Source organism: Bos grunniens, chromosome 9 (genome assembly GCF_055505025.1).
Source record: "Bos grunniens cultivar Pamir isolate PY7600 chromosome 9, Bosgru_T2T1.0, whole genome shotgun sequence".
NCBI classification, from domain to species: Eukaryota; Metazoa; Chordata; class Mammalia; order Artiodactyla; family Bovidae; genus Bos; species Bos grunniens.
The window spans coordinates 45,902,876-45,916,840 of record NC_141173.1 but is presented as its reverse complement, the minus strand read 5'-3'; the positions used below and the strand labels follow the sequence as shown (position 1 = coordinate 45,916,840).

Sequence of the window (13,965 nt, the reverse complement as noted above, 5' to 3'; positions counted from 1 at the left end):
AACTATTACACTCATCCAGGTAGAAGGTAGTTAGGACCAGAAGTAGGGCAGTGGCAATCCAATGAAATGTTGAGGCAGGTGAAAGAAAGGATGCATGCAATTCAATAAATGATTGGATAAATGTAAGATTGGAACCAGTGTGACTGGAAAAACGGAGGCACTTTTAATAAAAATTGCTGAGGCAAGAAGTTGATTTTTTTGAAGAAATAAAATGAGCTAATTCCCCATCTTTCAACAAATCCTTCCCACTTATGTAGCAGCAATTTTGGTATAATAGCAGATAGAATATTCTCTGTGAATTCACGTCCTTTTCTTGCAGGCCATTATAGTTTCTTAGGGATTTTTTTTGGTCAATGACTGTGAATCCAAATTGCCTTGTGTGCTCATTTGGGGAAGGATGGGAGTATATGATAGAATGGAAAAAAGTTTTCTTTCAGAATATTATGAAGATTAGAAGTAAGAGCAGGATTTTACTTTAGATTTGGAAGAGCAGTTCAATTACAGATGATCCGTATCAAGAATTGTAATAGTAGAAAATGAAATCAAATTAAGTGCACCCATATACTAGGAACTATGAGGAAATAAGTGACAGAATTTTGATTACACAAACAAAGCATGAACATATGATAGCTCTAATTAAAACTGCTATTTCTCCCTTCTCTTAATTATAGTAGTTGACCTGTGCTCCACTTCATCTGAATTCATAATCTGCACTTTCTAGAGTGGGGAGTGAGAAAGGGAATGAAAGTAAAGGACTATTTATAATTAGTGAGGAGGGAGCTTAGGAGAAAAAAAATAGTTCAGTTCAGTCACTCAGACATGTCCAACTCTTTGTGACCCTATGAATTGCAGCATGCCAGGCCTCCCTGTCTATCACCAACTCCCGGAGTTCACTCAAACTCAAGTCCATTGAGTCGGTGATGCCATCCAGCTATCTCATCCTCTGTCGTCCCCTTCTCCTCCTGTCCCCAATCACTCCCACCATCAGGGTCTTTTCCAGCGAGTCAACTCTTTGCATGAGCTGGCCAAAGAATTGGAGTTTCAGCTTCAGCATCAGTCCTTCCAAAGAACACCCAGGACTGATCTCCTTTAGGATGGACTGGTTGGATCTCCTTGCTGTCCAAGGGACTCTCGAGTCTTCTCCAACACCACAGTTCAAAAGCATCAGTTCTTCAGCACGCAGCTTTCTTCACAGTCCAACGCTCACATCCGTACGTGACCACTGGAAAAACCATAGCCTTGACCAGACGGACCTTTGTTGGCAAAGTAATGTCTCTGCTTTTCAATATGCTATCTAGGTTGGTCATAACTTTTCTTCCAAGGAAGCATCTTTTAATTTCATGGCTACACTCACCATCTGCAGTGATTTTGGAGCCCCCCAAAATAAAGTCTGAAACTGTTTCCACTGTTTTCCCATCTATTTCCCATGAAGTGATGGGACCAGATGCCATGATCTTCGTTTTCTGAATGTTGAGCTTTAAGCCAACTTTTTCACTCTCCTCTTTCATTTTCATCAAGAGGGTTTTTAGTTCCTCTTCACTTTCTGCCATAAGGGTGGTGTCATCTGCATATCTGAGGTTATTGATATTTCTCCCAGCAATCTTGATTCCAGCTTGTGCTTCTTCCAGCCCAGCGTTTCTCATGATGTACTCTGCATAGAAGTTAAATAAGCAGGGGGGACAATATACCACCTTGACGTACTCCTTTTCCTATTTGGAACCAGTTTGTTGTTCCATGTCCAGTTCTAACTGTTGCTTCCTGACCTGTATATAGGTTTCTCAAGAGGCAGGTCAGGTGGTCTGGTATTCCCATCTCTTCAAGAATTTTCCACAGTTTATTGTGATCCACACAGTCAAAGGCTTTGGCATAGTCAATAAAGCAGAAATAGATATTTTTCTGAAATACTATATAAAGCTCTAAAAACAATTTTTAAAGAATTGTATACTGTATAGGCAGTGGTGATTTTGTTTTTTCCATCTGATTCCTACATAGCATCAGAGAGCAGAAAAAGTGATGCCAAATTATACTTCCACATGAGGGACTTCTCAGTGTCAGATTACCTGCATGAGAAACTTCTTTAAAAAAAACACAAAACCTGTTTTGGGGTCTCTATAACAACCTAGAAGGGTGGGATGGGGTGGGAGTTTTGGGAGGGAGGAGACATGGGTGTTACTATGACTGATTCTTGTTGATGTATGACAGAAAATCACAAAATTCTGTAAAGCAAATATCCTTCATTTTACAAAATTAAGTGGCAAAAAAAAAAAAAACCCTGTGTTGCGTGTTGTATTACTTTTCCAATGAGTATTCTCCTTTTGCATTGGAATTTGAAGTGTTGGTTTTATCTTTTCCATGTAATTATTTGGTTATATGTAATTATTTAGCTGCCTTTAGAGTCATAACTTCGGAAAGTTAGAGATTTCTCTAATCCAGCATTTCTCTAAGGATGTTAGTCATCTGTAGTTATATCTAAGAAAGGTCTCTGTGAACAATTAGGTTGAGAATTTGCTGGGTTAAACATTGTTAAACAAGATTTTTTAGTGGAGGCGGGGGAGGGTATGAAATATCAGAGTTTTAAATAGGCTAACAGCAGTAAAGAATCTGCCTACAGTGCTGGAGAATCAGGAGACCTGGGTTCAGTTCCTGGGTTGGGAAGATTCACCTGGCTGAGGAAATGGCAACCCACTCCAATATTCTTGCCTGGAGAATCTCATGGACAGAGGAGCCTGACATGGGGTTGAGAAGAGTTGGACACGACTGAGCAACTGAGCACACACATACACATATACATGATCCAACTAAGAGGAAACTACATTTAGCAGCAATTCACAAACTTATTTTACCACCGTCCTTTTCTCATGAAATCTTTTTCCGAACCATTGTTCCTCAGAACACTGTTCCTTAAATTTACAGATAAATTCAAAAAAGAGAGAATTGACTCATTCAAAGTTGCATGACTGTTGACTTTAAGAATTGGACTTGAATCAGGGTCTCCTACCTACCATATTCAGATTGGCTTCCTTTTTTCCCCCAAATTCAAACAAGTGTTTAAGACTGCTACATGGTATTTGAAACTAGATCTGTTAAATGCATAAGGGAATTCGGAAAAATAAATAAAATTAGGATGAATTAATTACTTTATTATTGTTTGAATTGGCACATAGGTTGAAAGAGCCAATTATTATTTGTAACCTAAGTTACATTTTTACAATCAGGAAATTAAAAAAAAAAAAAATCAAGTTATCTTTCAAATCCCCCCCCCCAAAAAAGCTATAATGGTACAATAATGTGTGTATCCAAGAGCTTCCCCACTTTCCCCCCCAAAAAATTGGAGAAAATGACTGTTTATAATTTGCTGTCAGTTATTCCAGACCCCATAATTATATAAGTAAACATGTACCTTTTAAAAACTTCTCTGTATAGACAATATTATGGGAGATACACTGTTCTTCCCCTTAATTTTTTTATTCGGCAGTATTACAGATTTATCTTGCCCACAGTAATACATGTAGATCTTTTAATGACTCAGTGGTATTACATTATATACCTTTATTATAATGTATTTAATCAGTTCCCCATTGGTGGACGTTAGGGTGATTGTTGTTTAGTCGCTGTGTCCCCTTTAGACTCTTTGCAAACTCATGGACTCTAGCCCTCCAGGCTCCTCTGACCGTGGTATTTCCCAGGCAAGAATACTAGAGTGGGTTGGCATTTCCTTCTCCCAAGTGATCTCCCCAACCCACTGATTCAACCCTTGTCTCTTGCATCTCCTGCACTAGCAGAAGCAGGCAGATTCTTTATGAAATGGTATGAGTTTATTCTTTCACTGCCAGCGTTATTACAACAGGAAACTTTTAAATGGTATCCCTTTCACTGAATTTGAAAAAAAATTTTATACTTAATAATGAATAACTGGAGATGTCTTGCTATGTTAATCTTAAAATCATGAGATAATTTGTAAAGCATTAATAATAATCATAATCTCTTTTTCTCTCTTCCTCTTCTGTTCTTCTCAGAGCAAATTATTCATGGAAGGATTTAGAAGCCTAAAAGAAGGAGAACCAGTGGAGTTCACATTTAAAAAATCTTCCAAAGGCCTTGAATCAATACGGGTAACAGGACCTGGTGGGAGTCCCTGTTTAGGAAGCGAAAGAAGACCCAAAGGGAAGACACTACAAAAAAGAAAACCAAAGGGAGACAGGTAATCATTTTACTTTGTTAGTCTGTGAGTTTATTTTATTTGGAAAATATTTCTGAAATCTCAGTTTATATTTTTATTATGCTATTAAATCTTGCCACAATAAAATAAAATGCCACCACTGAGTGTTTGAATAGAATTTATCAGAAATATAGGCTATCTTGCAATTTGAACTCTGCAGAATATGTTTAACTGAGCCTTCAGCATTAGGCACTCAGCAGTCCCTTAACCACTATTTCCACCAGACTATTCAGATAAGTGAAGTTCCTAATAGACAGAGGTAGGTGCCCCTCAGTACATCCTAACACTTCACCTGTTTGTTTCAAATGAGAATACACTTATTGTTTTGACTGTTTTGAAAGATAATTCACTACTGAAAATTCAAATATAAAAAAAAATCACCAAATATCTTAACTACAGGTCGGTTGGAATTATGATATATGTGCAATATTTTTGATTTTGCATTTTTTTTCACTTAACAGTGTATTTTGGAACATTTCATGTCAGTCTTTGTCATCTACATAAATTCCCACTGTGTGAATGTAACAAAATTTAAACAAGGCTCTGTTAAATTAATGTAATTGTTAAATTTAGGCTATTTCCAATATTTTTAATTTACCAATAGCACCGTAGTAAGAATGCTTATATGTACATTTAAAAAATTGTCTGATTCTGTCATTAAGGGATACATACCTAATACTGAAAAATCTGGATCAGAGACTATGCCTTTTAAAATTTTGATATCTGTTTCCAAACTGTTGTTTAGAAATAAGGTCAATGGATAACCCGTTTAAAAGTGGGACTGTTCATTGAATAATGTCATCTTTTAAATTTTGCCAATTACATAGGTTAAGAAATGCAGCTCATTTTTTTCCTTTGCATCCTTTGGCTAAGGTTAAATATATTTTCATATGTTGATTTTCAATTTTATTTTTTTCTTCTATGAATTGCGTGTTCTTTGTCCTTTGCTTATTTCTTCTGAGATGTTCATTTGTCATTGTTGATTTCTAAGTTCTCTTAGAAAAAAAAATCTCAGTTTTCCTCTTTCCTATGCTGGGAAAAACTCAGTTCTTCCATGTTATGTTTCCCTCCTTCGTGTCTCTATTACTTTTACACAGAACGTTTAACTTTTGATGACCAAATGTGCGGAGGTTTTTCCCCACACCAAGCAATGCTCCACTATCCAGCTGAATGTTCTACTGTTGAACTCAGTTCTTACAGCATCTACCTGGAGATAGTATCAGGTCCCACAGGTTAAGGGCTCAGTCTTACAGGACCATCCTACCATATTTCAGATGCTGATTGCCCTGCAACTTCTTTCTCAGTTGGCTTTAAATCAGAGGTTTCTAAGACCCCCTCTTCAGGTTTGATTAATTTGCTACAGCAGCTCACAGAACTTAGAGAAACCCTTACATTTACCAGTTTATTAAAGATTATGATAACAGCAGGTAAAGGATACACATAGAGAGATTTTACATAGGGTGAGGTTGAGGAGGGTCCCAAGCATAGGAGATTCTGTTCCCAAGGGTTTGGGTGCTTTATCCTCCCAGTGTGGATGTGTATGCCAGTCTGGGAGCTCTCTGGATCTTTACTTTTGGAATTTTGTGGAGATTTCATCATATAGACTTGATTTTCAGCCCCTTTCACTTCTCTCAAGAAAATTGGGATAGGGCTAAAAATTCCAAGCTTCGGTCATAGCTTGGTCTTTCCAGTGACCAGCCCTCACTCATGAGCCATCTAGGAGCCCACTCATTGTCTGTCACCTCCTTAAATGGAAGACCGTCCTATCATGTAGGAAATTACAAGAGTTTCAAGAGCCCTGTGTCAGGAACAGAGGTCAAAAACTGATACCAGATAAAGAGGTACTCCTAGTGTTCTTATCACTTAGAAATTACAAGGGTTTTAGGAGCTCTGTGTCAGGAACTAGGGGCAGAGACCAATATATTTCTTCTTATCTCACATTCTCTTTGTATACTTACCATATTAATCTTTTTTCTCAAATAGGAAATATCTGTTTCAGCTTGTGAAATATACTTATGTATGTGTGTGTTTGTATGTATTTTTTACATAATATACATATAAGTAAAATACCATATGATCAAATAGTATATGATAAAATATGATACGATTTGCTTTGCAAATACTATGTAATCTCCCTTACATATAGAATCTAAAAGCAAAAACCAAGGTCTTGTAAACAGAAAACAGATTGGTGGTTGCCAGAGGAGACTTGGGGACCTTTCATATGAATTGATATTAGAGTAATATTAAGAAATTGTTTATTTTGATGGGAATGATAAGGTGTGATTTTTTTTGATTACTGATTCTTACTAGTAACTTAGATATGCTTAGATTTTCTTTCTTCATGATCCAGGCTTGGTAGTTTGCATGTTTCTTGGAATTTATTTATTTTAGTTTCTTCAATTTGTTGTTGCTTAGTCACTAGGTCGTGTCCAATTCTTTTGCGACCCTGTGGACTATAGCCCATCAGGCTCCTCTCTTCATGGGATTTCCCAGGCAAGAATACTGGAGTGGGCTGCCCTTTCCTTCTCCAGAGGATCTTCCCAACCCACGGATCAAACCCATGTCTCTTGCATTGGCAGGAGGATTCTTTACCATCTGAGCCACCAGGGAAGCCAATTTATTTAATTTGCTTGTGTATAATTGCTCATGGTAGTCTTTTATAATCTTTGTATTTCTGTTGGATCAGTTGTAATGTCTTCTCTTTCGTTTCCAATTTTATTTATTGGAGTTAAGTTTGGTTCAAGCTTTGTCTGTTTTGTTTATCTTTTTGAAATATCAGTTTCATTTATCTTTTCTATTGTCTATTTAAGTGGTCTTTATTTTCTTCTTTCTACTAATCTGGACTTCGTTCATTTGCAACTGACTTTGAAATTGACTTATTTTACTCAATATAATGGTTTTGAAATTTATACAGGTTTTTGAATATATCAATTCCGTATTTCCCTCTTATCTGCAGTTTTGTTTTCTGGGGCTTCATGAAATCCCAAAAAAGTTATCCATGGTCAACAACTGTCAAAAACATTAAATGGAAAATTCCAGAAATAAACAATTTGTAAGTTTTAAACTGTGCACTCTTCTGAGTAGTGTGATGAAATCTTGCAACATTTTCTTTGTCCTACCAGGGATCTGTATCACCCCTTTGTCCAGTATATACCCTCATTAGTCACTTAGTAGCCATCTTGTATACTAGGTTGACTGTCATGATATTGCAGTGCTTGTGTTCACATAACCCTTTTTTTAACTTACTAATGGCGCCAAAGCAGAGGAGTAGTGATGCAGGCAGTTTGGATTTGCCAAAGAATATCCACGAAGTACTTCTTTTGAGTGACAAGGAGAAAGTTCTTGACTTAATGAAAAAAAATCATTTGCTAAGGTTACTAATATATGATATGAAGACGTCTTCTGTGTGTGAAGTTGTGAGAAGGAAGAGGAAGTTTGTGATAATTCTGCTGTTGCACACCAAACTGCAAAAGTCATGGTCACAATGAATGATAAGTTCATAGTTAGGATGAGAAAGGCATTAAATTTATATAGTAAGATGTTTTGAGTGAGAGAGACATTAATATAGCTTTTATTATACTATATTGTTATAATATTTCTCTTATTAGTTGTTGTTAATCTCCTGGTGGCTCACATGGTAAAGAATCTGCCTGCAATCTGGGAGGCCTGGGTTTGATTCTTGGGCTGTGGCGATCACCTGGAGAAGGGCATGGCAACCACTCCAGTATTCTTGCCTGGAGAATCCCCATGGAGAGAGGAGCCTGGTTGGCTGCAGTCCATGGGGTTGCAGGGTCAGACAGGACTGAACGACTAAGCACACATGCCTAATTTATAAATTAAACTTTATCATAGGTGTGTATATAGAAAAACATCTTATGTATAGGGTTTGGTGGTATTCATGGTTTCAGGCATTTTCTCAGGGTCCTGCAATATATTAATATCCCCCACAGACAATGGGGGCTAATAATTCATTCCTTTTTATTGTTTAGTAGTATTCCATTTTATGAACATAGCAGTGTTTTTCCACTTATCTATTGAAAGACATTTAGGTAGTTTCAGTTTGATAATTATGAGTAGAGCTGCTGCAAACATTTGTGTACAGGTTTCTGTGTGAAAAGTTTTCATTTATCTAAGAGTGAGGCTTCTGGATAATCTGGTTGTAAGTTTATGTTTAACTTTATAAGAACCTGCCAGATTTTTCTCCAGACTGATTGTACCATTTTGAATTCCCTCCAACAACATATGAGTATTCCGGTTGCTCTGCATCTTGACCAGCATTAGGTATTGTCAGTACTTCTTACAGAATTTTAAGCATTCTAATCTACAGTGATATTTCATCATGGAATTTCCATTTCCCGAGTAGTTACTAGTATTTACTGATATTTAGCTCCTTTTATCGGAGAAGGCAATGGCAACCCACTCCAGTACTCTTGCCTGGAAAATCCCATGGACGGAGGAGCCTGGTGGGCTGCAGTCCATGGGGTCGCTAGGAGTCGGACACAACTGAGTGACTTCACTTTCACTTTTCACTTTCATGCATTGGAGAAGGAAATGGCAACCCACTCCAGTGTTCTTGCCTGGAGAATCCCAGGGACGGTGGGGCCTGGTGGGCTGCCGTCTATGGGGTCGCACAGAGTCGGACACGACTGAAGCGACTTAGCAGCAGCAGCTCCTTTTATGTTTTTGTGTCATCCTTATATCCTCTTTAGTGAAGTGTCTGTTCATACCTTTTGCCCATTTCATACTGGATTCTTTTCTTATTGTTGCATTTTGAGAGTTCTTTATATAAAATGTGGATACGAGTCCTTAGATACATGATTTGCAGATATTTTTACCTCTGAGTTTATAGTTTATCTCTCCAATCTCTTACAGAGCAAAGGTTTTAAATTTTGATAAAGATATTTATCAATCTTTTACTCTATGTCATGTTTAAAAAAAATCTTTGATTAACCCCAGATTTGATTAATCACAAAGTTTTTTCCCCTGTGTGAGGTGTGAGGTTGAAGTCTAGGCTCATTTTTCACCTTTAATAACATGAATTGTTGAAACACCATCTGTTGAAAACTATATCTTTTCTCTTGAAATGTTTTTAAATTAAAAAGCTTAATTTCTATTATATAGTATCAATGTTTAACACATTCAAATTTGGTTTCATCATTCAGAACTTATTTGTTCCATATATGTATATACATAGAATTATATCTTGTGAAGATCTATGTTCTGTGGCAAGAAATAAAAATAATTTTAAAGATTCTGTCAATTTTAAGTAAACTATTAACAGAAGAAAATGAGTTTACTTTTGAATTCTGTCTTAATTCTGCTGAATGCTGTTTAGTATGCCGATAGTAGTGTCCAGCTATGTAATAGCAGTACATGTTAACTTGTTTTGTTTTAAATCCTCCTTGTTTAAAATATTCTCTTGAAATTTTAAATGGAATAATTTTTTATTTATATTTGCTGTTTACTTTTTTCTTATGTTCATTATCAGAGATTAAGAGATTTAATGATCTTATAAAAGCTCTCTTTATACTACTGATAAAAATTGTTAATTAAAAATTTAAAAACTCATTCTCAAAAACTGGCCTATATTTGGTATCTTTTTATTCTTTGAAGAGCTGCAGTTTACTCTTGAGGGAAAAAAAGTGACCTCTAACAGAATAAAATTGTGAGGGAAGATAGGAGAATGATTTTTTTGTCACTATCTTTACTATTTATATGAAATAATCATGTCAACCTATAATATAAAATTAGATATTTTATATAATAAAATTTTAGTTCCTATTAATGAATGTGTTAGATTAGTAAAAAGGATGTGAACTGAAACAGATGGTATGTTAATGTTTCTATATGTAGGTTAAATGATTTTAATCCTTTCAGAACAAAAATGTGTAATTTTAAAAATATTTGAAATGCATACATATATGATAGGTATATACACATTGAGTATATACATAAAACTGTGTTTTTTGAATTTATGTTGTTTTTAAACCTCCTCTTTTACTCTGATTTTTTTCTAGCAGAGTGAGTATCTTCTTTGTTCTCCTGAACCTTCCACATCTTTTGACCCAACCACACAGTCCAAGAAGTGCTATTCATAATAATAATGCAAGTTCCTTTTCAACAATGTTGACTTGAGATTTACAAAATAACTTAGAAAATAATGTCAACGTTGTGTTGCTTTTATTCTATTTCAGGCAGTAATACGTTTGCATCACTGCATTGGCACATGAGTAAGCTTCCTGATTTTCTACATGAGTTGAAGTTTAAATGTTTTTTGTTTAGAAAGAAGGCTAATTGTTATGATGTTCAGTATTACTGTTTTTGGCATGAAGTGCAGGAAATTCCTTTCATTTGTTCATGTTAGAAATACTTACTAATTTATCATTTTTAAGATGTTTTTTATTTAGACTTAAAAATTGATTATGAAATTTGAAAATCCTTATAGTTCAGTATTAAAATGGTGTTAGAATGGTACATTATGTTTTATTTGAACAAGGTGAATGTAAATAGAAACTCATTGTATATGTCTAAATTATTCTCTATTCGAAGAGCTTACTTGTCTTTTAAAAAAAATTAGAGCGGTATGATAGAAGAATTATTTTTATAGGGTCCTAGTTTTGTGATTTCAAATTCTTTAAATTTGCAAGGTTTTGAAGTCCTAATGCTTTTTTTTTTTTTTTTTGCTTATGTTTTTAATCTATTTACTTTATCCTCATTGAAGGACTGTATATTTTCACTTGTCTATTAAAAAGAAAAAAATATTTATTTGATGCCCTCATTCACCTTTAGAGCAAGGGGGCTCAAAACTGACTGGTGGTGAGCCTCCTCCACACCTCTCCCCACAAACCTCTATGGCAAAATAATCTCTTCCTGTTATCTCTGTGGTATAATGTGAAGTTTTCCAGGTACTTTATAGTTAGGAATTCTTGTGCTATATTTTTGAAATCCACATAGCATTTCCAGAAATAATGAAGCTGTACCTAGTTATGGTGCTATTTTACTAAGGATATCTGTTTTATATTAAAAGTTCTTTCAGTGATTTTTTAAAAAAATATTTATTATGTCCCAGAACCTGCTCCCAAAAGAAAAATAAAAATGCTGAAGATGTTTGAAAAATGTAAGTCAACAAATTCCAATAAATAACTGTTTCACCCTGATCCTTGTGTGATTAGATTTAGGAATTTGCTGTTTAGTAGGTTCCTATTGTGGAAGAGAAATCTCTCAGGCATGAATTGATAGTCCAGATCCTTTGAGGTCTGTCTAGTCTGACCTATGACCCCTATTCTTACAAGGTCAACATCTGAGGGCAGGAGATTAAGGCAGTTTAAAGACTGGAATGGTAAATGGAATGGAAAAATTAGCCAGCACATTTTGGGTGCAAAACATCAAAGTCATCAAATAGTTTGCTTATTTTAAACCTGGCTTGTGGTTGTAACAAGCTAATTTTACTATGTTTTTTGGAATCAGAAAATTTTACTAATCATAATTCTCAAGATTCTATTTATGTATTATTAACTGTATAATACAAATTAATAAAGCTTAATCTTTTGAAATATCAGGAAATGTGGAGATGTCACAATTTCAGTACATTTTAGTGTTTCATTCAGCTTAGATGCTTAATTTAAATTAAAATTGGGAACAAATTTACCTTAGCTTTGAATGTGAAATAATTTTATCAACATGTTGAGTAAAATATATGTTCAGTTGTATATAATTTAAAGTGACCAAGGCTTTAGTTGTAATTATATGCTATTGACTTTTAAGAAAAATCTCTTTTTAAAAAGTAGAGATAGAAAATAGAAGAAAGTAAATTGGTTAAGCGGAGACAATTTCCTTTTTTTCCCTGCTAGTTCCTAGACTTTACTCTTTTATATCTTACCTCTTTCCTGCTTATGCCTTTAATTGTATGCTTTTCATTGTAATTTCAAAATAGGCTTTAAATCTTAATTCCTAAGTTTTGGTCTGTAGTAAGCAATTCCCACCACCCTTTTACGTTTGTAGCCTGGACAGCTGTGAATTTGCATCTTCTGCTTCCCTACTAATAACTGGCAAGGACTAGAGTTGAATAACTGAACTGTTGAGTCCACATTTCCATTCATTCATACAGTGACTAAGGAAATTAGTAACACCAAAGGAATACCCAAGTCTCCTTAATTCTCCTGCATATTTTATTCTCCCCCAAATTTTCCTTATTATATACTTAATTTTAGGGTGTTTCCTTTCTTCTTGTGATTACTTGGCTAGAGATCTCTTAATGAGGCAATTATGGTTGTTTCCTTCATTCACATTATCTTAGCAGATGCTCTCCCTGCTGTGACCTCTGTTCAGACCAGGCAGACAACGTGTCGTTCTCATCACCCTCCACAAGACATTGTGTGGGCTGAGTTTCATTTGGCGCTGCATAGGTCTCCCAAGATGACTGATAAAAATGGTCAGAAGCCAAGTGGCAAATAATCACAATTTTAGGTTGATTTTCTGATTGTTGTTTTATTCTAATCAAAATAAATAGTAAAGTAATGCCTAAAAAAAAAAGGGTCCAGAAGCAACTGATAATAAGTAGAAGTTGTATGTCTAAACTCTGATATTTAAGGATCTAAAAGTGTAAAGCCAAACTTACAGCTCTTAGATTTGGGAAAGATTTTAGTTTTCTTAAACAAGACCCAGAACACACAAACTCTAAGCGATAAGGTTAAATTGACTACTTCAGAATTCGAAACTTCTACCTGGCAAAGATTTCAGTCAGGAAGATAGTACCACTTTAAGGGTTATGAAAACCGAAGATTTAGAACTTAGATAAATGTGGGAGAGTTGGTGGGGAAGGGAAGAGTCAGCGCATTAGAGAACTATTCACTAACCAGTCTTCAGAAGCCCTGAACTAGATAGACAAATCAGAGCTTGCAGTGAAATCTGAAAAGCCAAGCATATCTGGTATGGCAGAGGAACTGGGGAGAGCTGTGGAATCTGCTGCCTCTGTGTTGCCACAACCTCTCTGGGTTTGCAAAGAACTCATGGGAGCTGAGTCGGACATGATTAAGTCACTGAGCATGCACATGCTCTGGGTTTGCAAACAAGTGATGGTGTCAGGCTGATGGTCAGCAGGACCAATTTGGGAAGACAAGCTAGGTACAGAGCGCCACAGAGGACACACTAGGGCCTGCCTGGCAGACCTGTGTGGCCTACTGTGTCTCACCATGATACCCTTCCAGGAACTGTGGCTTCTGCTTTATTTTTGCTTTCTTGTAGGATACCAGTTTCTCTTCTGGCTGACTCCAGCTACCTTTATCAATCCGGATTGTTTTTAAAAATTTCACTATAATGTTGAATAATAAAGCAAGTTGCAGAGTGATCCATGCAATATTATTCAACCTGGAATCATCCAGGAAGAAGACTCTGGGAAGTACAGTTAGCAGACATAACCAAATTGAGATAAAATAGTCCAGCACCAACAGTGTAAACCAAGTCAGAAAATACAATATAGGGTGGGAAAAGATATTTGCAATGTGTGTAGCATGAAAGAATTAATATCCATAATGTATAAAGGACTACAAATCAAGAAGTACAAGCCCAAATGAGCAAATAAACAGCTACCTTTATCAATCTGGGTTACTTTTAAAATACTGATATTTCAAATTTAATTTTATTAAATTTCGGATTTAATCTATTAATTTTTTCAGTTAATTATCATTTTAATTGTTTCCCTTCTATTTATTGTGAATAGATTGGATTATATCAAAAGACTTCAT

The 13,965-nt window shown here is 35.5% G+C and overlaps 1 protein-coding gene across 5 annotated transcripts in view; it reads left to right on the top strand.

Moving 5' to 3' along the window:
* LIN28B (lin-28 RNA binding posttranscriptional regulator B) overlaps positions 1 to 13,965 on the top strand; it is a 142,211-nt gene that overhangs the window by 84,033 nt on the left and 44,213 nt on the right. For 4 of the 5 annotated variants that reach the window (XM_086317545.1, XM_086317543.1, XM_086317546.1 and 1 more), the window contains one exon: positions 4,017 to 4,201. In XM_086317545.1, coding sequence (XP_086173671.1) covers positions 4,029 to 4,201 — 173 coding nt within the window. In that variant the 5' untranslated portion in view covers positions 4,017 to 4,028. Of the gene's footprint in view, positions 1 to 4,016; positions 4,202 to 6,637; positions 7,731 to 13,965 lie in introns of those variants that run through there. The other variant, XM_086317548.1, reaches the window with a different exon arrangement.